General features: G+C 43.1%; 1 protein-coding gene and 1 pseudogene across 1 annotated transcript; one reads left to right on the forward strand and one right to left on the reverse strand.

The window, feature by feature from the left end:
• Positions 1–1,110: 1,110 nt before the first annotated feature.
• Positions 1,111–18,435, reverse strand: WDR82 (WD repeat domain 82). The gene is made up of 9 exons (XM_036869309.1): positions 17,977–18,435; positions 13,761–13,858; positions 10,924–10,990; positions 4,795–4,894; positions 4,269–4,385; positions 3,869–4,024; positions 2,993–3,062; positions 2,299–2,441; positions 1,111–1,297 (listed from the first exon to the last, which is right to left on the reverse strand). Exons 1-9 carry the CDS (start codon positions 18,135–18,137, stop codon positions 1,268–1,270), a joined length of 942 nt encoding a protein of 313 aa, XP_036725204.1. The 5' UTR covers positions 18,138–18,435; the 3' UTR covers positions 1,111–1,267.
• Positions 5,858–8,079, forward strand: LOC118903459 (annotated as a pseudogene).
• Positions 18,436–22,494: the final 4,059 nt, after the last annotated feature.

The raw sequence follows: 22,494 nt of genomic DNA on the forward strand, positions 1-22,494 counted from the left end.
GGCAAACACTATTAGCAAGAATGCAGTCTTTCTCCTGGGGCAGAGGACTCTATCTCCTTCAGATACTTTTAAAATATATATATATATATATATATATATATATATATATATATATATACACACACACACATATATATATATATATATATACACACACATACATATATATATGCATACATACATATATGTATATATGTATGCAAACATACGATATATTTAAATGAAGGTGTACACACACTGTGCTAAAATACAAACAACAGAAATCTCAAGTCATATATAAAAAGGCTAAATATAACATATAACACAAGCCTAGAGCCAGCTCCTGGTTGGGAGCTGGGGAAGGGGTGGTATCATCTGGAGACTATGTACACAACTTGTGGTGGGCAGGGAAGGCATCAGTGTAAACAACTCAGACTCACTCCACAATACTGGCCCACAGAAAAGCGTGATGTATCTCATGTACAAAAATAGACGCCCACCTTGCTTCTGTATACAACCAAACTTGGCAGGCACCCAGAAGGACTGTGTGTTTGTTTTGATGACAGGGCACCACACCAAGCTGCTGCTAAACCTCCCAGCCCTAGGAACTCATCTGCTACCCCTCCTCCCTCACCCAGAGCCTGAGGCACACCCAGATCATCCACCCTCACATGACTAACTTGCAAGGCTTCCTGGCAAGCAAGGTCCTTCTGTATCTGTCCCTTTCTGACCCTAAGATATATGAAGACTTATTTCTGTAAATATTTGGCACCTAAGTAACGTGATGGTTGTGGATAATGCCACAATGACACAGGGAGAACCAGTAACAAGACATGCAGGGTGAGGGCAAGGGGCACTGAGCTGCCCTAGCATCTCAAAACCAGAACTGTGGCTTCCCACGCATTTATGGGGGTGGGCGAAGGGATGTGCAGAATTAACAACTTCACCGACTCCTCAGCAGCAAATACATTCAAAACTGAAGGTGTCTTGAGGGCCCCACTATACCCTAGTCACGAGTCTGGTCACTCCTCTGGAGGAGCTCGGTGCAGTGACAGCTGGAAAATCTGAGTCCCGATTGAATCTGCCGCACCAAGAGTCCTTTTGAAGAAGCTTGGCAAAGTAATTTTTTTCTTTTGAGCAAATGTACAGCACATCCTTGGGAAGGCCAAGTGGAAGGATGCTCTGCAGCCCAGTCAAATGATCCAATCTCACTATTATCTTAGTTCCCTCTGAGTTTTTTCCTACTGGCCACCCTCGCTGTACAGAAAACAGCCAAGCACTATGCAGGTCAGTCATCAATGGTGGGCAACCAGAAGGCCTGGATGGAAGGAGAACATAAGTCAACTTTAAAAAGCCAAGCCCGTCTCCTCATTTCTGAGGGTTTTTCTTACCCCTCCCCCACCATCAAGGCACCCAACCCCAAAGTTGGAGGAGTTATGGTTGGTGGTCTTCCCTCCTGACCAATTGACTCTGGCAATCTGTGGACAAACACTCCCCTATCTATGTGAAAATAAACATTGTCTAACTTCCAACATAGTGGTCCAGTGGTAAAGAAAAGAAGAAGTGCTGTCTGGGAGGTGGGTGTTTGGCCTCACAGCTAATCTACCAGGTGACCTCAGACAGACCCTCTCATTCATGAGCTGTAAAAACTGTGAGGGACTGGATTGGATGGTTTTGCTGCATTTTTTTCTGACACTGTTTTCTTTGTTTAAAAAAAAAAAAAAAAGAAAGAAATGGAGCAATGTGTTCTGGGTAGGCTAGTAATGAAATGCCTCATGCCCGAATACCCAGGTAGGTTTAGGACATGCCAAGAGGAAACTGGAGGCTGAGACTCACTGATGCTTTGTTCTGCTAGTGTTGTCTAGGAAGAGACAGGGGCCTGGAGAAAACTCTAAGTGGTGAGTTGTGATCAACTGTAAGAATTTCTGATGAACTCAGCATAACCTGAGAGGAATGGAAAACTGAAAGGTTACAGCCACAAAAGGCTGGTTCAAAGTATTTTAAGAAGCCAAAAACCTGTGAGGCATAGCCCCAGGTAGTTTGGGCATAAAACCAGGAGCCAGAGCAAAAACTGGCCTAAGATCTCCTGGGAGCTCAGAGGCGATCCTAGATCATGGAAAGAAGAGCAAAAGTGAAAGACCAGCCCAACCAAAGATCAGATAATAGAGGTGAAACAGGGAAGCCACCAGCTGAGAAACATGAACTTGGGTGCTTGTAATTGTACCTATTTAGAACACAGCTCACTGTGCTCATTGAAGGACCCACCACCCCAACTGGAAAGGGCCCCTAGACGGAGGACATCTCCCGTTGTTCACATACCATGTTGGAACAAGCACTGGCAAAGGTCATGAACTTGGGGTTGAACTGCAAACAGGTAATGGGGCCTGTGTGTTTGCCATCCAACACAGCTACTTTTATACCACTCTCTCCATTCCAGACATGGATCTTGCCATCCTCTGAACCTGAAGAGAATGATCAAGGGATATAACAACAGCTCAAGGCACAATACAAAGACAAGCGGCAAAGAGACATGGATTGACATCTGGAGAGAGGCCAAGCTTCAGGACCCAGCCACCAGCAGAGATGGAGAGGGAGTAATGGCAGTGAAGAAAAGACACTTTGGGAACTGATCTAGACCCTAGTTATTTGCTCCTAGGCAAGTCACTTCCCCTCTAACTTCAGTTTTCTCATTTAAAAAAGGGGGCTGAATACGATCACCCTACGAACATCTACACTAAGGTGACTGAATGAAGGGTTACACCAATGCTTGTAGAGTTTAACTCTATGATGGTCCAGGGAAGACCAACATTAACACCCGTTCCCAGAAAAGAAAGCAAAGTCAGGACAGTTTAAAGACACTATACCTTTGACATAACATGCTACACAGAAATCTGAGAAACTCTATCTCAAAAGGATAATAAATAATATCTTAAATTAGTTAAAACTAACAGAAATAACATAATGCACAGTACCAGATAAGTAACACCCAAGGCGGGGGATAAAGGAAGCTTACCAATCATAATAAACTGCGAGTCTGGAGTAAACGAGGCCTCCAGTGTGACGGCTTTGCTGTTGGCATAACCCTAAAACAAGCAGAACAATTCTCATTACAGTGCCATTAACAAAAAATAATGGCCTACAAACACTGACCCAGCACATACATCTTCTTCTTTTCTTTTGATTTAAAAAAAATTTTTACTGTAAAATATAGATAGCAATTTACTATTTTAAGTATCTTTAAGTGTACAGTTCAGTGGCACTAAGTATACTTAAAATGCTATGCAACCATGACCATCATCTGCCTCCAAAACCTCTTCATCATTACAAACAGAAACTTCATAATCTTTAATAGTAACTCCCCATTTCCCTCTTCCCCTGCTCCCTGGCAATCTCTGTTCTACTATCTATCTCTATTCTAGGAAACTAATTTAAGTGGAATCATACAACAGTTGTCCTTTTGTGTCTGGCTTATTTCACTTAGCATAATGTTTTCAAGGTTCATCCATGTTGTAGTACATACATCACCTTCCCTTCTGTGAAACCCTTTCTTCCTCATGCACAGTGCTACCAAGGTTTCAAACTCGGCTACCACCCCTTACAAATCACCCCCTTATCCCCAACTCCATATTCAAGGTGCAGAAAATGTTTATGGTCAGGAATTTATTATATTATCTGAACACCAACGTGAGTCATTGGGTGAGAAGTGAATGTCTCAGAATCCAAAGAATAATGCCACGTGCAGGAAGAAATGCAAGTCCCATGCCTCGACGAGTGAGCCAAGGACAACTGCCGGTCTCCACCAACTAGCTGACACAATTCTCAGAAGGGATGAGCATGGAAAAAAGGTAGAGTATGGAAAAAAAAACATGGTTCAAAGTTGTCAGCTCACCCCAAACGTATGCATCACCACTCCCTTGAATGCATCGATCAGACGGATGAAGCTGCCATTGGTGGAGATGAGGATGAGTTTGCCATCATTGCTGAATTTAAGTCCTGTCCACTCACAAGTCCGATCATACTGCATCTTAAATGTCGCAAATGGCCCCTGCAAAAGACAGACAGCAGCCGTAGGCCCAAGGCAAATCAATAATTCCTTCTGCCAGAGCCAAATCTCATTCTATCCCTTTAGATTCCTTTTTGACTAGGGAAAGCAGAAGATGAAGTACTGCTCTGACACTTTCTAATATCTACCACATACCTCCTCTACTGTAGAAAAAGGCTCTTAAATGTCCATCTCACCCTTCAAAACTTCCATAATATCAAGACGGTTCAAAGATTCAAAGATTTACCTTATCAAAAGAGCGAAGATCATAAAGTTTGACCATTTCAGAATTGACACCTGCAGCAAAAATTAATCCTTCTGGATCAAAAGAACAAACTGGCTTGCCCTGTAAATGCATGAGACCCTGAGAAAAAAGAAATTTTAAAAAAGTTAATGAACCCAGGATCCTACCAAAAGCAAACACAAGACTAACTAAAATGAAGTTAAAAAAACCCAGGTCTCCATGCAATTGATTTCAGATCAACCCTAACTGTATAATTTTATAGACACTGAATTCAAATAAAAACAAATCCCTGGAGTCTAAAATCTATAGCTCAAAGGCTCCAGGAAAACTGCTTTTAAAGCACTAAGCCACAGATCATCATAAGTATGCACTGGATTAAGGTATTAGCTTAATTACCAGCTTCCTACCAGTAAAAGATCTTCTCCAAAATTTAAAGACTCTGGGATCCCAGAAAAGAATCACTGCTTTCCCCCCTTCCTTGAGAGGGAGAGTTGAAAACGCTTAAAGTGTAACTGTGAGGTAACATTACCTGGCAGTTAGGAGACCGGAGATCCCAGAGCCGAATGGTCTTATCAAGAGACCCAGAAATGAAAGTGTCATCCACAGGTGACATGGACAAGGCCACCACCCTGCAATGCATCAAGATAAATAAGAGTTGAAGCGAAATATTAACAAAAATTGGATATGAACTCTAAACCACTTTACCTGCCTACCTATATATATGTGTTCTCCTAAAAACTCCATTTTAAGAAACACACATACGCAAGCAATCTGGAACAATCAAAGGCAATTAGTATAATCAAAAAAGCAACTTAAAGCTACAGCATAAAAATATATGATTCCAATGCAAATCAAATCATAATGAGATACCACTTCATACCCACTAGCAAAGCTATAATCAAAAAGAGAGATAACAAGAGTTGGTGAGGATGTGGAGAAACTGGAACCCTCATACACTGCTGGTAGGAATGTAAAATGGTACAGTTGCTTTGAAAAAGTTTTACACTTCCTCAAAAAGTTAGAGTTACTATATGATCCAAACATTCCACTCTTAGGTATATACCCAAGAAAAATGAAAACATATGTCAAAAAAATCCCCCGTACATGTATGTTCACAACAGCATTATTCATAATTGCTAAAAACTGGAAACAACCCAAATGTCCATCACCTAATGAATGGATAAACAAAACGTGTTATTGTCATACAAGAATATTATCTGGCAATAAAAAGAAATGAAGTACTGGGGCTTCCCTGGTGGCGCAGTGGTTAAGAATCCGCCTGCCAATGCAGGGGACACGGGTTCGAGCCCTGCTCTGGGAAGATCCCACATGCCGCAGAGCAACTAAGCCCGTGCGCCACAACTACTGAGCCTGCACTCTAGAGCCCGCGAGCCACAACTACTGAGCCCGCGAGCCTAGAGCCCGTGCTCCGCAACGAGAAGCCACCGCAATGCGAAACCTGCGCACCACAACGAAGAGTTGCCCCCACTCACCACAACTAGAGAAAGCCCGCGCGCAGCAACGAAGACCCAACGCAGCCAAAAATAAATAAATAAAAAAGAAAGAAATGAAGTACTGATTCATATCACAACATGTATGAAGTGAAAGAAGTCAGACACAAAATGCCACATATGATCTGGTTCCATTTATAAAAAATATCCAGAATAGACAAAGTTATAGAGACAGAAAGTAGATTAGTGGTTGCCAGGGGCTGGGAAGAGGGGAAATGGGGAGTGTTAATGGGTACAGGGTTTCTATTTGGGGTGATGAATATGTTCTGGAATTAGATAGTGGTGATGGTTGCCCAACTCTGTGAATATACTAAAAACCACTGAATTGTACACTTTAAAAGGGTGAATTTATGGTACTGAACTATATCTCAATTAAAAGAAAAAAAAAGCATGATTCCTTAACTAGAGGTTTGTGGACTATACTGATGTTCTCAAACCTGAGTGGTACCAGCATCACCTGGAGGGTGGGTTAAAACAGATTGCTGGGATCCACTGCCAGAATTTCTAATCCAGTAGGTCTGGGGTGAGGTCTGAGAATCTGTGTTTCTAACAAGCTCCTCAGTGATGTTGAGACTGGTGGTTTGGGCTCCACACTTAGAGAGCCACAGCCCTATGCTAATAGCCTATGCTATATTTCTGATATGGGTCCCCTCTTATGGTTACACCAGTCACTCACTGAAAAATACTTCTTCCAAGGCCTCATCCTGAGCTCTCTTGTCCCCTCTGCTCATGTTCTTGCTCTGCCATGCTCTGCGTTGAAGATACCCATCATCTCCCCGGCATTTGGGCCCAGCCTGTGGAGAAGGATGGCATGTGACTCCACTTTACTTGCCTCTTGGAGCATGCCACGGCCCTAACCAGAGGGATCCTTGAGGTCCATGGGCTATGACCTGTACAGTGCCTATGAGTCTGTAGTACCACCTATAGAGGAAGCCCTTGTGAAAATGGACACTCAGATGGCTCTTCCTTCTGGGTGTTATGGAAGAGTAGTTCCACATTCTGCCTTGGCTAAAAAACGCTTCACAGACATAGGAGCTGGTGTCACAGGTGAAGATTACAGAGGAAATGTTGGTGTTGTACTGTTTCATTTTGACAAAAAAAAACTGGAGTACAAAAAGCAGATCAAATTGCACAGCTCATTTGTGAATGGGTTTTTTAAATGTAGAAATAGAGGAAGTTCAAATTTTGGATGACTCTGAAAGGGGTTCAAGAAGTTTTGGTTCCACTAGAAAGAATTACAAATGTATGCCATGAGTAAAAAATGGACAAATGTACTTTTTTTCCTTAAAAATAAAGTTTTTGACCAAAAAAAAAAAATTCTTCCAATATCACTAAGTTAACATTTGCACTAGATCATCAACTTAAAAATTTTAATGATACTCTAAGCCAAAATCTCCTGGGAATGCTGAGGTGGTAATAAAACGGAGTGAGCAGAATGCATATGAACATGTAATTTTAGGTCAGTATTCAGGTCAAAAGCTCAGAGGAAGTCTATCTTGGCACAAGGCTCTACGATGAGAGGTAGAGGGAATACAAGGAGGAACACGACTTCAACTCTAAGGAAGCTTAACTGTCTAGTCCAGACAACTCCAAGAGAGGGTCAGAGAAGGATTTCAGGAAGAAGCAGCACCTGTGGTGAACAGGGTTTCAATGGGAGTGGCCTTTCTGGAAGTTGCCAGATAGGAAGGCATGAGGCAGTTCAGGAAGCAGCCCAGAATTCACTTCAACTGGAGTGGTGGGAGATAACACTGGGAAAATGGGTCAGGCAGAGGGAAAAGAATCTGACTCCAAGGTTTCTCGAGGGAGGCTGTGGTCAGAACTGTAAAAACAGGGTGCAGAAGCAGGATGCTGAGGGATGGGGAGATTAGGAGTTGACAATAATTTACCTGAGCTAGGACAGAAGTAAAGGCGTATGGAGCAGAATGACACACGAGGTTAAACCTAAGTAGAATCAACGGGATTTAACAACTCACTGGATGTGAAGGCAGGGAAAAAGTAGTGAACAGGTAACAGAGCCTTTGAGCTGGGAGAATTGGAAGGGACAGGGGTGAAGAAACATGAGGCAGACAGAAGAGCTAGCCCAAGGAATTTAACGATGGATGGAGTATTGGACCTGTAGGTAGAAGTTGAGTCTGGAAATCATGGGCTGAAAATACTGATTTGGGAAGCTATCTGAGGTGAATGAAATCAGTGATGGCCCAAATACCAAGAGGAGGAGAAAAAAGCTAGGGTAGAACCTTGTTTAGAGTCAAAAAGAGAAAGAGAGGCAAAAAATAGCAAAAACAGAACCAAGATGAGAAGCCAAAGGAAAAAAAAAGTTTTACTGAGAGGTTAACCAAAAAAAGCCCCAGGCAGTGGATTTTACCTGGAGGCAGCAGGGAAAGGGGAGTAAACAGCTTGGCTTGGATGAGTGAGTTAAACAGTGAGTGAGTATGAGGAGGTGGAGAAGGGAATATGCAGATTATTCTTTTATGTTTGACGGTGAAAAGAAGTGGGTGAGGGCTTCCCTGGTGGCGCAGTGGTTGAGAATCTGCCTGCCAATGCAGGGGACACGGGTTCGAGCCCTGGTCTGGGAAGATCCCACATGCCGCGGAGCAACTAGGCCCGTGAGCCACAGTTACTGAGCCTGCGCGTCTGGAGCCTGTGCTCCGCAACAAGAGAGGCCGCGACAGTGAGAGGCCCGCGCACCGCGATGAAGAGTGGCCCCCGCTCGCCGCAACTAGAGAAAGCCCTCGCACAGAAACGAAGACCCAACACAGCCATAAATAAATAAATAAATAAATAAAAAAAAAAAAAAAAAAGTGGGTGACATGCTCAAGAAATAAATTTAAGGAAGATAAAGAGGACCGAGTAGGGCTCCCCTGGTGAGTAGAGCTTCCCCGGTGGCACAGTGGTTAAGAACTCGCCTGCAGGGTTCAAGCCCCGGCCCGGGGAAGATCCCACATGCCACGGAGCAACTAAGCCCGTGCGCCACCAACTACTGAGCCTGTGCTCTAGAGCCCGTGAGCCACAACTACTGAGCCCGAGTGCCACAACTACTGAAGCCCGCGTGCCTAGAGCCCGTGCTCCACAAGAGAAGCCATCGCAGTAAGAAGCCTGCGCACCACAGTGAAGAGTAGCTCCCGCTCACCACAACTAGAGAAACCCCACGTGCAGCAACAAAGATGCAACGCAGCCAAAAATAAAATAAATAAAAATAAATAAATTTAGAAGACCGACTAAGTTTGTGGGCAGCAAAGTCCAGTAAGGAGACGGAAGTAAAAACAGAGGGGGTGGTTTTCTCAAAGAAGAAAAGGCTACTTCTTTCTCAGGGAAAGTGTTCTAAGGAAGAGAGAAGTTTAGGTGAAAGAGATAGGAGTCGAAAAGAACTCATTTTGGATGGCCTTGATTTTCTCAAAAAGGGAGGGACAAAGTCATCTATTAAGAATCCGGAGGTCAGGAGGTCAAGAAATTGGGCAACTGGGAAGACTGGAAAGAATTTCAAACAACTGCAATCAAGTCTTAATTACAGACAGTATATTTGTGAACATTAATTTGACTATAAACAAGCAAAAACATCTATTTGTCACAAGCCATTCTTTGAACTACACAGTAACCAACAGCTGCCACCTCTTATCTTCAGCAACGCAGAAATGCCCCTGCCCAATCAGAAGTGCAGCTGAAAACGGTGCTCTCGGTCTACCTCCTGTCAGGGCTCTGAACCACTCCAAGCTATACAGGGTTACTGTACATTTGCAAAGGGAAGCACCAATGATTAATATATCATCCAAGGGAAAATGTGTTTAACATTCAGCCCAAACTTGAAAAACTGGAGGAAAAATACCAGGGGAATTGAGATAAGAGACAGAGAGAAGCAACCTGCATTACAGAACGGAATAAGGGGGACTTCCCTGGTGGCTCAGTGGTTAAGAATCTGCCTGCCAATGCAGGGGACACGGGTTCGATCCCTGCTCTGAGAAGATCCCACATACCACGGAGCAATTAAGCCCACGCGCTACAACTACTGAGCCTGCACTCTAGAGCCCGCAAGCCACAACTACTGAGCTCGCACGCCACAAATACTGAAGCCCTCATGCCCTAGAGCCCACGCACCGCAACTACTGAAGCCCATGCGCCTAGACTCCGTGCTCCGCAACAAGAGAAGCCACCGCAATGAGAAACCTGCGCACCGCAAGGAAGAGTAGCCCCCGAGGGCCGCAACTAGAGAAAGCCCGCACGCAGCAACAAAGACCCAACGCAGCCAAAAAAAATAAAAATAAAATAAATAAATATATACCTTAAAAAAAAAATAAGGAAACAAGTTTCTTGACTTTCAAAAAGTATGAAAGGACAATTATTATTTTTTAATAAATTTATTTATTTATTTATTTTTGGCTGTGTTGGGTCTTTGTTGCTGCACGCGGGCTTTCTTTAGCTGTGGTGAGCGGGAACTACTCTTTGTTGCGGTGTGCAGACTTCTCACTGCAGTGGCTTCTGTTTTGCGGAGCATGGGCTCTAGGCACGTGGGCTTCAGTAGTTGTGGCACGCAGGCTTAGTTGTGACTCGCAGGCTATAGAGTGCAGGATCAGTGGTTGTGGCGCACAGGCTTAGCTGCTCCACGGCATGTGGGATCTTCCTGGACCAGGGCTCGAACCCATGTCCCCTGAATCGGCAGGAGGATTCTTAACCACTGCGCCACCAGGGAAGCCAACACTTTTATTAATTTTTTTTTACATCCTCATTAAGCTCTTCATGTGGAACACATTTATGTAGAGCAGGGGCATGCTGAAATGGGGGCCACCTATACTGGAAGGCCTCAAACATGTAAATGTACTTTCATTAAGGGATGTCTGATATTTGGGATCCCTAAATGCCAAATGTTATTTTTACTACATAGGTTTCCACTGAATATCTTTAATCCACATTCTTCCTATTAATGTTTTAACTGAGGTTTCGGTTTATCTATGAAGTCCTACCCCTGGCCTCTACAACCTCGATTAATCATGAGTTGACTGTTTAGGGAAGGTTAACAAGAGAAGATTAAGAGGTATGCCAAACAGCAGTGAGAAACTAGCTTCAGTTCACTAATAAAATCTCTCCACTCTTTCATTCTCTGGATAACCTCAGGGATAAAAGAACTATCTACTTCTGTAACACTTGCGTCTTACCTTTTGCTATGTCCAGGAAAGTATCTGATGTATTTGTTGTCATGCAAGGACAGGTAACGGATAGTATCTGTAAGAAGATAAATAAGGCATGATGATATCCTACTATTTTTAAAGGAATTTACTTTGCATTTTCATCTTGAAAAGACAAGGTCAAAGAATTCATTGTTTTCCATAACCCAAGCAAGGTATGAATAAATAATAGTTAATAACTCCTTTTCACGGGACTAGAGATTTCACATAATTCAAAAGCAGAGTTCTCAAGTTGACAGCGTTATAAAGCAATGTTTAAAATCACTATTGCTGCCAATCTTTGGCTTCTGCATAGTTACAATGAAACTTGTCCTGCAAATATGCGCCCCCCCCCCCCAAAAAAAAAACCACAACAGTTTTAATGCCCACAGAATGGCAAACCTTAAAGAAAAACATATGGCTACTGAGGAAACAGACTCAAAGAATTAAACAGCCATGCTGAGCTGAGGATCAGGCTGGACTCTGGCATAAGATACTTTTGTCCAGCGTTCTCCAACAGCATGTCAACCCAACCCTCACCTCATCTGAATGTAAACTGGATGCACAATTTACATTAAAACTAAATAAAATGGAAAGAGAAGTAACGTTCTACTACTTCTTTTCTAATTAACCAACTATCCAATGGTCCCTTATGCAGAAAAGTGAATTATAAAGTGGCCAAAAGAAGAAATGAGAAAATTTAGATTAAAAAGATCGCAAGACATTTAAAAATCAAAATCATGAACTATACCACGTCATAGCAGTGAGAATTTGACAATTTCCAAGAAAGAAATAATCACAGAGATTTGTGCTTGGGGAAAACAAGACAAATACTCTTAAAAACCAAATGATTCCTTCTGAAAAAGTAAAACAAAAAATGATGGTGGTGGGAAGGGAATGAAGTGCCATAAAGAACAGAACTGGAAAGTACTATGCCTCTGAAAAGACTAGGAATAAGAAACAATTGTTGAGAAAAAGGTAATAGGAAATGGGGCCAAAATACAGAAAGGAAAGCATAGAAAGAACATTCTGGAGGCAAACACAACACAGGAACAAAGAGGCTGAAAGCACCAAGTCATCCCAGTGGTTCACAGGGGTACTAATAAAAGGGCATTTAACCTGGGAGAGGGAAAAAGGCATTCTTTGTATATTCCAAAACTAAACATGGTTTTCCTTGAAAACATCTTCAAAGTTCTCGAATGACAACTATAAAGTATTCCTGGTTGTTCTACTGCTAGGAACTACTCACCTGCCCTAAGCAGAAAAAGACTTCCTCCCCATTACCTGGTTTTCCCAGAGATGAGCAGGGCGTCGCCATCCTCTCCGCCCCACTCAGGTAGCTGGCGCGCTGTTCCTGGCAAGGCAGTGGCCTGTACAGTTATCTCCTGTACCGGGTGGTATCATAGACCCTCAAACTGTACAAACTACTACCTCAGCCTGGAATCAGGCAAAATGATACGGAGCGTTGGAGGAACTCTTCAGGACGGATGCACTCGAGACAGGAAAAGCAACATCCTCACAGCAGAGGCCTGGCAGCAAAGCTGCAAGTGCCACACATTTGCCTCATCTTGCACCATATTTGGAGAATCCTCATTTAATCACCCAGAAAAACACCCCAACAGAAGAAATATACCCCAATAGAAGAAATATACCATTCATTCAGATGATCACAGAGATATATTTCCTCAAGATCCTGTTTTATATTCTTGTCCAAAAGCATCAATTGCACTGCTTACTTAGAAAACCACTTCTGAAATAGAGGCATGAAAAGTATAAACGATATACTTACTAAAAATCAAGTACAGGCAGAAAAGTCTCATTTAAAAAAAAAAAAAAAAAGAAAAGACTTCTACCCATCTGCTCTGAGATAGGCATAACCAAAATAGCGGTCTAAGCAATCTTTGTTGAATGACATTAGAAAAATCGTACTGCTAAAAATGAAACAATCAATAAATCAGTGAGATAAGTTAAAAAAAAAAAAAAAGAGTCCTAACATGAAAGTTATAGCTCAATTCCAAGACAATCTGTCAACTGAGAATGACTTATCCCAGGGGAAAAGCAGGTAAAGGCAGAGATCCTTTATTAGAGAAAGAAATTCACAAGTTTAATTTCTAAAAATAAGCCTTTATTCTTCAAAGACATTAACTTTATTTAAAAGGAAAAAGGGAGAGACTTCCCTGGTGGCCCAGTGGCTACGACTCCACGCTGCCAATGCAGGGGCCAAGGGTTTGATCCCTGGTTGGGGAACTAAGATCTCACATGTGTGCAGTGCGGCCAAAAAAAATAAGATAAATAAATGAAAGGAAAAAGGGATAAAATTCAAATCAAAAAGTGTCCCTGGAATCAAAGATAACTAAGGTCAGTATACTGTCCTTTGTGACACAGACCATAAATGGTTGGGCACACACCAAAAACTCTTCTAATGTCTGCTAAACCACCATAACTCAAGCATCTGTAAAACTTTTCTCAAATCTATATATTCTGAACGGGAAGGTAGCATTGTTTACCACTTGCTGTCAAGTATTCTTTCCTTTTATTTCTTCTAAAAGTATTCAAGTTTCAAGAAGTTCAAACCGTAAATACAATTCGTGGCTTCCTATTTCCACTCTCCACTCTAAACTGGAGACCTTGAATACTCAGTTTCAAGTCCTTCAAAAGTACTAATGGCTTGCTTGCTTCCAGCATCCCTTCAGTCATAACAATGTTAGCACAGCTAACATCATAGGAGAATTTAAAGTAACTATAACCAAACAGAAGTACAAAGATTCCGTGAATGATTTAACAAAGGAAACCATGACCATAACTTCCTAAAAAGAAGGCTTGCTTACCGTCTATTTTGTTAGAGCTGTAAACGACTGTGTTTGCTGCATGAGTGTATCTGATGAGGTCCACGCCATATTTCTTACTGTACAGGGTTCTCTTTGGTCTGACGAGGAAATGGACAGAGAAAGAAAACCATCAAAATCCTCCATCACCAAAATCTAGGATCTTCATATAAAGAGAAGCACTTCAATGATGTGGGAAGGGTGAAGATTCTTGGTAAGCTCTAACACTGAAAAGAAACAGAATTTCTTCCAAAAGGGTGGAAACAAACAGAATCAATCAAGTGCAACAGCTTTTCACCTCTGAATACCAAATGCCAAAGTTAGGAAGTGGAAGTAAATCTGAGGGCTCAAATCAGCCTTTACTACAATGTTCAAAAGTAAGCTTTGAGAGGAAGTACAGCTATTTGGGAAGAAAGACACACAAAACAAGTCATAACTTACAAGAAAGAGGAAAATGGGAATAGGCCAGACCAATGAGGCCAGAACTTAAGCCATTCACTTGGAAAGAAGCTCTTTCTTTAAGAAGAAATGATTTATCAAAACTGAAACCAGATGCAAAACTGCCTTTCCTAATATAACCTAATATTTCCATCCTCTCTATCTTACAGGTCCAAAGCACTTACTGAGCCTTTTACAAGACAAACCTCACTCTCCCTAACAAAACTAGTCATTGATTCTTTTCTCTTTACTTAAATGTAAAATCACATATTTCTAAGTTAGAAGTTATCAGTCCATTTGTTGAAGTTCCTTAAATGTTATCTTCTTCTATAGCACCCTGAAGATCAAGCTGAAACTGATCTCAGCAAAATATTTAACCAAAAACTTCATAATATTCTACATTTAGGTATAGGAGAATTTCATAAATCCTATGTTAATGTTTTTCAAGAATTTAATTTATGAAAAAGAAGTTCACCCTCTCAATGTAAAAACCTCTTGAAACCTAGATGCTAAACAATCAGATGACTCAGGGAACTTTAATCATTTGCACTTTCAATTTCTGTGACGTCAAGGGTTTCCTTATATTAAACCTATTTACAAACAAGACTTCTCACTCCAAATGCACTGAATTTTCCACATTTTTACCTTTACTGAAAGATCAGATAAACAAAAAGAGCAGCTCAAATGCTACCTTGTCAAGTCCACCACCCTGGGTTCTGCCATGTAGTTACTGTGTGGTAACCAGTGAGTGAGTGAACGTGCGTGTGAATGTGTGCTTGCTCTCAAAAGATAGTTGACTTTGCTCCTACCAATGGAAACAGAAGCTTACTTATCTCAGTATTTACCCTACAATAATGAAGACAGAGCCTGAAGAACCAATGTTAAAGGAAAATTTTCAGTTTCACTTATATACGGCCTATTTGTCTCAAATATATCCATATCCAAATATATCCATAATATTAACCTGAGATTTTGTTCTTAATAACACAAATCTTTTACCTCATATCATTTCCTAGTTTGAAAGCAAGATCCTAATGCATCCATTTCAGAGGATCTTACAGAGCTTATGCATAACATTCTTTCACGAATATTGTGGTAAGCTTCTCTGCACAAACTATGATTCTGGTGATCAGGTACGAATAAATAATATTAAATCCTTCTCTCTGAATAATTCGCATCACCTACCACAGATAATATCCTTTGTATACTTTCAAATTAAAAAAAAAAAAAAAAAAACACTCAGGACTTCCCTGGGGGCCCAATGGTTAAGACTCTGTGCTTCCAATGCAGGGATCGCAGGTTCGATCCCTGGTTGGGGAACTAAGATCCTACATGCTATGTAGTGCAGCCAAAAAATTAAAATTAAAAAAATTTTTAAAAATCACTCAATGGATGAACTCTATTATAAAGAAAGTTTAAGTGAACAGTACACATGGAAAATATTAAGCATAAAGAATCTTGTTTTAGCCATTTTCAAACTCCCAACATTAGTACCATGTAATAAAGATACTGTGCCTTCCAAGAAAATGTTACTTTTCTTCCAATGTTGGTTTGACCTACACTAGTGGCAAATTTTTTCTTCACATTACCACTTAGGATCACGGACTCCTAGAGGCCAGAGAAGTGATCTGACCAATGTCACATACCTGGTCACAAGGCCAAACTAGAACCCAGGTCTCCTATCAGGTCACTCTCTGACCACAGATCACAATGAAACAAGGTCACAATTAATCCATATGAATATTTTAAAGAGCGTGCTGTATACTACTGTATCAATGTTAAATTCCCTTATTTGGATAACTGTACTCTGGTTACCTAAGAAAACGTCCTTGTGCTTAGGAAATCCATGCTGAAGTGTTTAGGATAAAGGGGCTTGATACCTCCAAATTACTCTCTAATGGTTCAGGGAAAGAAAAAAAAATATATATATATATAGATGTGTGTGTGTGTGTGTGTGTACATATATATATATGTGTGTGTGTGTGTGTGTGTATCTACAGAGAATGACAAAGCAAACAGAGCAAAATGTAACCAATTATTGGATCCTGGGAGTTCTTTGAAACAATGCTGTAACTTTTCTGCAAGTTTATAATTATGTAAAAATGCTACATGAATGAATAAACTGCATTATGTTATAAAATTAACATTTTACTTTTAACAAGACAGCCTTCAAGTCAATGTCATTCCTACCAACCGCGGAAATTATGCAGTATTTGGAGACAAACTGTGAAGAAATGCTGCTACAACCTTCATTTTCTTTGAATGAGGATATACATCTCCATCCTCAGATTCATCCAGGGAGAGGTTCTGATCTGTGCACAAGCACTAAACATTTCAAGCAAGTCAGCTTCAATTTACTTCTAGCTCCAGGACCCCACAACCCCAATCTCCACCCTAGCTTTATACGTTACTCTCTATTCCAGGCTAATGCAAGTGGCCGGACCTGGACGAAAACCCATCTATGAAATGAATAACATTGACTCACATCTCTCAGCATCAGTCCAGCTAACAATTCTCTCTTCCCTCAGGACCACCACTATAGGCCACTCTTCCACATACCGCAAGCAGATCCAGAGTCAGTTACATAATACTTTTTCCACAGCCCAAATGGCAAAAAATTGGGCAGAACAATATAGCTCAGACCAATACAGCATTACTTTAGATAACCAAATTTACAAATGAAAAGACAAGTTCCAAAAGAAAGCTTATAGAAGACATTGGTTTACACAAAACAGACAAAAGAAACAGCTGGAGAAGGTAAAGAAAAACCCAAGGATTCAAAAAGGAGATCACAATTTAGCAAGGATTTAGAGAAAGCAAGTCTGGGGCGGGGGTGAGGGGAAAGCTGACAAGTCCCCAGGGAAAAAGGCAAAAAGCTGTGCTTTTAAGATTTTGCAGAGATACAGGTGTGGTGGGTCTCCAGAGGACTTGGGACAACCTAGAAATGTCATGTTCAGACTCGGAATTATGATAAGTCCAAGCGGACCATAAAGTGTAATTTTAAAAAAAAGTATAAGAAGAAACACGAAATTGTTAGACGATGCTTTCTTTGTTCTACTAGGAGGTTCACATTCAGGTTGGGAGCGACAGCCAGGTGTGTCTGGCAAAAAGGAAAAGTTTCGGATGCAGGTAAAAAGTTAACTATAAACGTGGGCATCGGGACTGAGGGAGCAAAAGAATGATTTGGACCAGAAAGGAAAAGTCGGGGGCCCAAAGAGGCAACAAATAAATCCTGACAGCTAACAACTGCAACCCACGCGGCCTTCCGGCAGAAAGGCGGCGGGAAGCTGAGGGGCAGGGGACGGGTGAAGTGCCAGGGCTGAATCGAGGTCACCGAGCAGAGCGCAGAGAGAGCGAGCTGCCGCTGTTGAACGAAGCAGCAGAGCAGCCTCTGCGGTTCTGCGCGGGGGCCACAGCAGACTGGCACCTTCGACGGAGTCAGAGTAGCGGAAAAGCTACCAGCTGGGGCAGCGGTGGGCGGACCCTGCGTTTAAAGGTCAAGGTCAAGGTGTGGTTTGGCCAGAGATGCTAAGGCTCTCTGTGAGGAGACCGAAGACAGACAAAACAAAAATACGATTACTATTATTGCTATCGTTATTTTAAAAGAAAAAAAAAAGGTCTCCCGGACGGCTTCGGAGGGGACGCAGCCCTGGCAGGAGCGTGTGCAATACAGGCCGCGGACCAGACCGGGTTAGAGGGCGGGCCGCGGGGGGAGCGCAGGGCCACGACGGGGAGGGCGGGAGGGACTCAGACCCGGGCCCAAGGCCACCGGTGCACTCACTTGCCCTCCTGGCAGTCATAGAGCACGATGGAGTCGTCGTCGCTGCTCGAGATGACCGTCTCGCCGTTGGGGCTGAAGTCGAAGCAGTTAATCTTGTCCGAGTTCTCGCGGAACACCTTAGCGACGCGGAAGCTCCGCAGCACGCTGTCGGTCAGCTTCATGGCGGCGGCTGCTGGAGGCGGCGGCGGCGCAGAGCCGGGGCGGAGCCCGGCGAACGGGCGGGCTGCCGAGGGGCCGACCCGGGCGGGGCGGGCGCGGCGCCGCGCCGGCGGCGGGCTGGAGAGCGGCCGACAGTCGGGCCGCCTCCTCCTCTTCCTCCTCCTGCTTGTGCAACACTCTTCTGCCGGGACTATGGGGTCTCGCAGACCGGTCCTCCTCACGGTCGCCTCAGGGCCAACCGGCGCGGCACCGGTTCATTGTGTCCGCCATCTTGGGGCGACAGGCAGAAGCTGAGGGCGAGGAGCCTCACCGCGGCGCCAGCCGGGAAAGGGGGCGGGGCGGGAACGGCGGAGCGAGGCGGGGAGGCGGGGCGGTGACGTCAGCGCGGCCGGCGGGGAGTGGTGTGGCTGGGTGGCCAGAGGCGGCGACTCCCCGACTCGCTGGGGGGCGGGAGGGGCGGGGACTCCCACGTCCTTCCCCACCTTGGGCCCCAAGGCCCCGGGTTCTCGGGAGCCGTGGGTCTTTGTGCGGGGTCGCAACTCCCCCGAGAGACTCGGGCGCCCCCTGCAGGCGTCCCAGCCGCAGGCAGAGCGAGAGCAGGTACTGCGGGGGTGGGCTGCGCTCCAGGAGGCCTGTTCTGGGTATGAGTCATCGCCGTCGGGCTTTGACCGCGTGTCCACCACATCGCCAGAAGACTTAAATTTATGTATTTTTTAAATTAAGGTGTACTATACGGTAGACTGTATAAATTTTAAGTGGATGAATTTTTTTTCATTTGGGTGAATTTTTTTTTTCATTTGGATGTACACTCTTGTGACCATCACCCGCAACTTTTCTTTAAGCCTTCTTTAAAAACTTTGTAATTGATATATAAAGTGCATAAAACGAACTAATTTTAAGTGTTCAGCTCCACACATTTTATAAACACTCATCTTTAAGTTTTAAAACGTATTTATAGCTCAAAAAACTCATAGCATCAATTACAAGTAAATTTTTGAAAGGGAAAATTATCTCATTCAACAAAGCACAGTTTTAAATTCTGATATCCTCCTCCTTATTCATATATCAACATAAGCTGTAGATGCTGTCATTTTCCCCCCACTTTAGCATTGTATCTTACACATTTTTGCATGTTACTTAAACCAGATTGTTGTTGGTGTTCTCCATTGAGGTATAATTTATGTACAGTAAAAATTGGCCTTTTTCAGAGATAGTTTTATGAGTTTTAAAATCCCCATACAGTTGTGGAACCACCACATTCAAGATATAGAACAGTTGCATTATCCTCTTTGTAGTCATCGGGATTGTTGTGATGGTTCGCATAAGGGATTCTTTGCCTTAAAAGGAAGGAAAGTTGATCTCTAACAAAGGAAAACAATATCTGATCACAAAATAGGTACCATGCGCCTTGGCTTTAACTTCCTATGAGGGTTCATAGGTCTCTAACTTGTGTGCAGCCCCTCAAAAGTTTAATTGCCTGGGTCTCCAACAGTGGAGACAGAGGCCTATTTATTTTGCTTCACTAAACTACAGTGGCTAAAGAGAAGGAAAAGGGAAGAGGAAAGACTGAAACATTTCAATCACTGATACTGGGAAGAAGTGATATCCAGAGATCAGATATAACCTGTACAATGGTGAAAGCAAAACAGAAACCTCAGGCTTCCCTGGTGGTGCAGTGGTTAAGAATCTGCCTGCCAATGCAGGGGACATGGTTTCGAGCCCTGGTCCAGGAAGATGCCACATGCCTCGGAGCAACTAAGCCCATGTGCCACAACTACTGAGCCCGTGCGCTACAACTACTGAGCCCGCGCACCACAACTACTGAGCCCGCGCACCACAACTACTGAAGCCCATGTGCCTAGAGCCTGTGCTCCGCAACAAGAGAAGCTACTGCAATGAGAAGCCCGCGCACCACAACGAAGAGTAGCTCCCCCGCTCGCCGCAACTAGAGAAAGCCCACACGCAGCAACGAAGACCAAATGCAGCCAAAAATAAATAAATAAAATAAATTTATTAAAAAACAAAACAAAACAAAACAGAAACCTCAGGACAGTTGGGGGCTTTCTGGAAAGAACCAGGGGCTATGTCCCATCCCCAGGTAAAAGAAGAACCAGGATCCCTACACATAAAGTGAATTTGTTCTCTGAGAGTAGAGGGCAAGATCCTGGCTAAGTCTGGGCTGCAATTGCCTCCTGACAAAGAGCAGAGCTTCTGGCTACAATTTGTTCTGGGGTCTGGAAAAAGCTTCTTTGAGTGGAACCCGAATGGATGGCAACTTTCCAAACTGCAAAGCAGTGGAAGAAAAGTCCTCTGTGCCCCCAAGAGCACAAACTTCCCTGCAATTCCTGCTTTTTTTTATTTCACAGGCTAGAAAGGCTAATGTAGAGTCTGCTTTGAATGGTTCGGTGGCAACAAAGACAGATCTGGTGCCATGTCTTAGAATGGTTGGGAAGATGAATGTACCCAGTGAGATACTATTTTTTGGGCCCTCAATCTATAAAAATAATCACAGAAACAGCCATAGTCTGCTGAATGTTGTAAGGCAAAATAAATCTTCGCAATATATCTTTCAAGTTGTGTACTTCCTGTACCTTTCCCAGATTTCACTGTTAGACTGAAGCTTCCTCCCCAGACTTGACTTCCTGAATTATTTTTGGTATGGAAAAAGTCGTTTTTTCATATTTTAAGAGCACCCTGAAATGGCTCAGCCTGTTTCACCTTCTCACTGTTTCACATTCCTAGCCTGGCTCCCTGCCTGTTGCAGTGGGGCTCTCCTGGCTTCCAATCCAACAGTGCCTTAACAGGCTGGACTTTAAAAAGTGACCCAGAGGGACTTCCCTGGTGGTCCAGTGGTTAAGAATCTGCCTTCCAATGCAGGGGACGCGGGTTTGATCCCTGGTCAGTGAACTAAGATCCCACATGCCGCGGGGCTACTGAGCCTGCACGCTGTGGATTCCGCACACCACAACTAGAGAGAAGCACGCGTGCCACAACGAAAGATCCTACATGCCGCAACGAAGATCCTGCGTGCCACAGCTAAGACCCGACGCAGCCAAATACATAAATAAATAGTGACCCAGAGAGGCTGGCTCCAGTGGGGGGTGGACAGAGGGGACAGCTGCAGTCAGAAGTGAATCAGATTGCCTTAAAGAGCATCAGCCTTAATTTTTTGTATTTCCTTTCCTTTTTTAAAAAAAAATTTATTTATTTAATTTATTTATTTTTGGCTGTATCGTGTCTTTGTTGCTGCGCGTGGGCGCCAGCGGGGGCTACTCTTCAGTGCGGTGCGCAGGCTTCTCATTGCGGTGGCGTCTGTTGTTGCGGAGCACGGCATCTAGGCGCACGGGCTTCAGTAGTTGTGGCTCGCGGGCCCTAGAGTGCAGGCTCAGTAGTTGTGGCACGCGGACCCTAGAGCACAGGCTCAGTAGTTGTGGTGCACGGGCTTAGTTGCTCCGCAGCATGTGGGATCTTCCCGGACCAGGGCTCGAACCCGTGTTCCCTGCATTGGCAGGCAGATTCTTAACCAATGTGCCACGAGGGAAGCCCTATTTCCTTTCCTTTTAATCATTATTTCATTTACTTACATACATAGTTTCCCACATAAGCAAATACATATCCATTGCAGAAAACTAAAAAATACAAATAATTAAAAAAACATAGTGTCCAGGAGTAGCTACTGTTACATTTGTTTTGATGTAGAACTTTTCAGACTTTTTCCCTTGAAATATATTTTTATTGGGTTCATAATATAATATTATTTATAACCTACTCTTGTCATAGAATACAATGAACATCTTCCAGATCAATAAATACAGAACTACACAATCAGTTTGAATGGCTATCTACTATTCCATTATATGTTCAGAAAGTAATTTTACTTCCCATTTTATCCAGAGCCCAGCCAAGGTCTGACTCAATATATATTGTTAATTGAACAAATGAATTTAGCCAAAGGATTCAAGGTATTTAATTGGCCCATTTATTTTTTTTCCATTTTCTCTCTCTCTCTTTTTTAAAAAGACAGTGTTTTTAGAGCACTTGTAGGTTCACAGTGAAATGAAAAGGAAGGTACAGAGATTTCTGTATACCCACTGCCCCCACACATGCACAGCCTCATCTATTAACAACATTCCTCACCAGAGTGGTACATTTGTTACAATGGCTGAACCTACATTGACGCATCATAATCACCTTAAATCCAGTTTGCATTATGGTTCACTATTGGTTTTATACATTCTATGGGTTTGGATAAATGTATAATGACATGTATCCATTATCATGGTAAACAGAGTAGTTTCACATCCCTAAAGAACCTCTGTGCTTTGCCTATTCATCCCTCCCCCACTCCCAAACCCTGGC

The sequence above is a fragment of the Balaenoptera musculus genome, chromosome 11, assembly GCF_009873245.2.
Source record: "Balaenoptera musculus isolate JJ_BM4_2016_0621 chromosome 11, mBalMus1.pri.v3, whole genome shotgun sequence".
NCBI lineage: Eukaryota > Metazoa > Chordata > Mammalia > Artiodactyla > Balaenopteridae > Balaenoptera > Balaenoptera musculus.

Bases quoted from the DNA above. Each gene is read 5' to 3' on its own strand.
- WDR82 (XM_036869309.1), bottom strand. From the start codon at position 18,137: ATGAAGCTGACCGACAGCGTGCTGCGGAGCTTCCGCGTCGCTAAGGTG. The intron at 4,895-10,923 runs GTAAGACGCAAG...GATGCATTGCAG, and splicing joins TTTCCTGGACATAGCAAAAG to GGTGGTGGCCTTGTCCATGT. The intron at 4,386-4,794 runs GTAATGTTACCT...CTTTTTTCTCAG, and splicing joins TCCGGTCTCCTAACTGCCAG to GGTCTCATGCATTTACAGGG.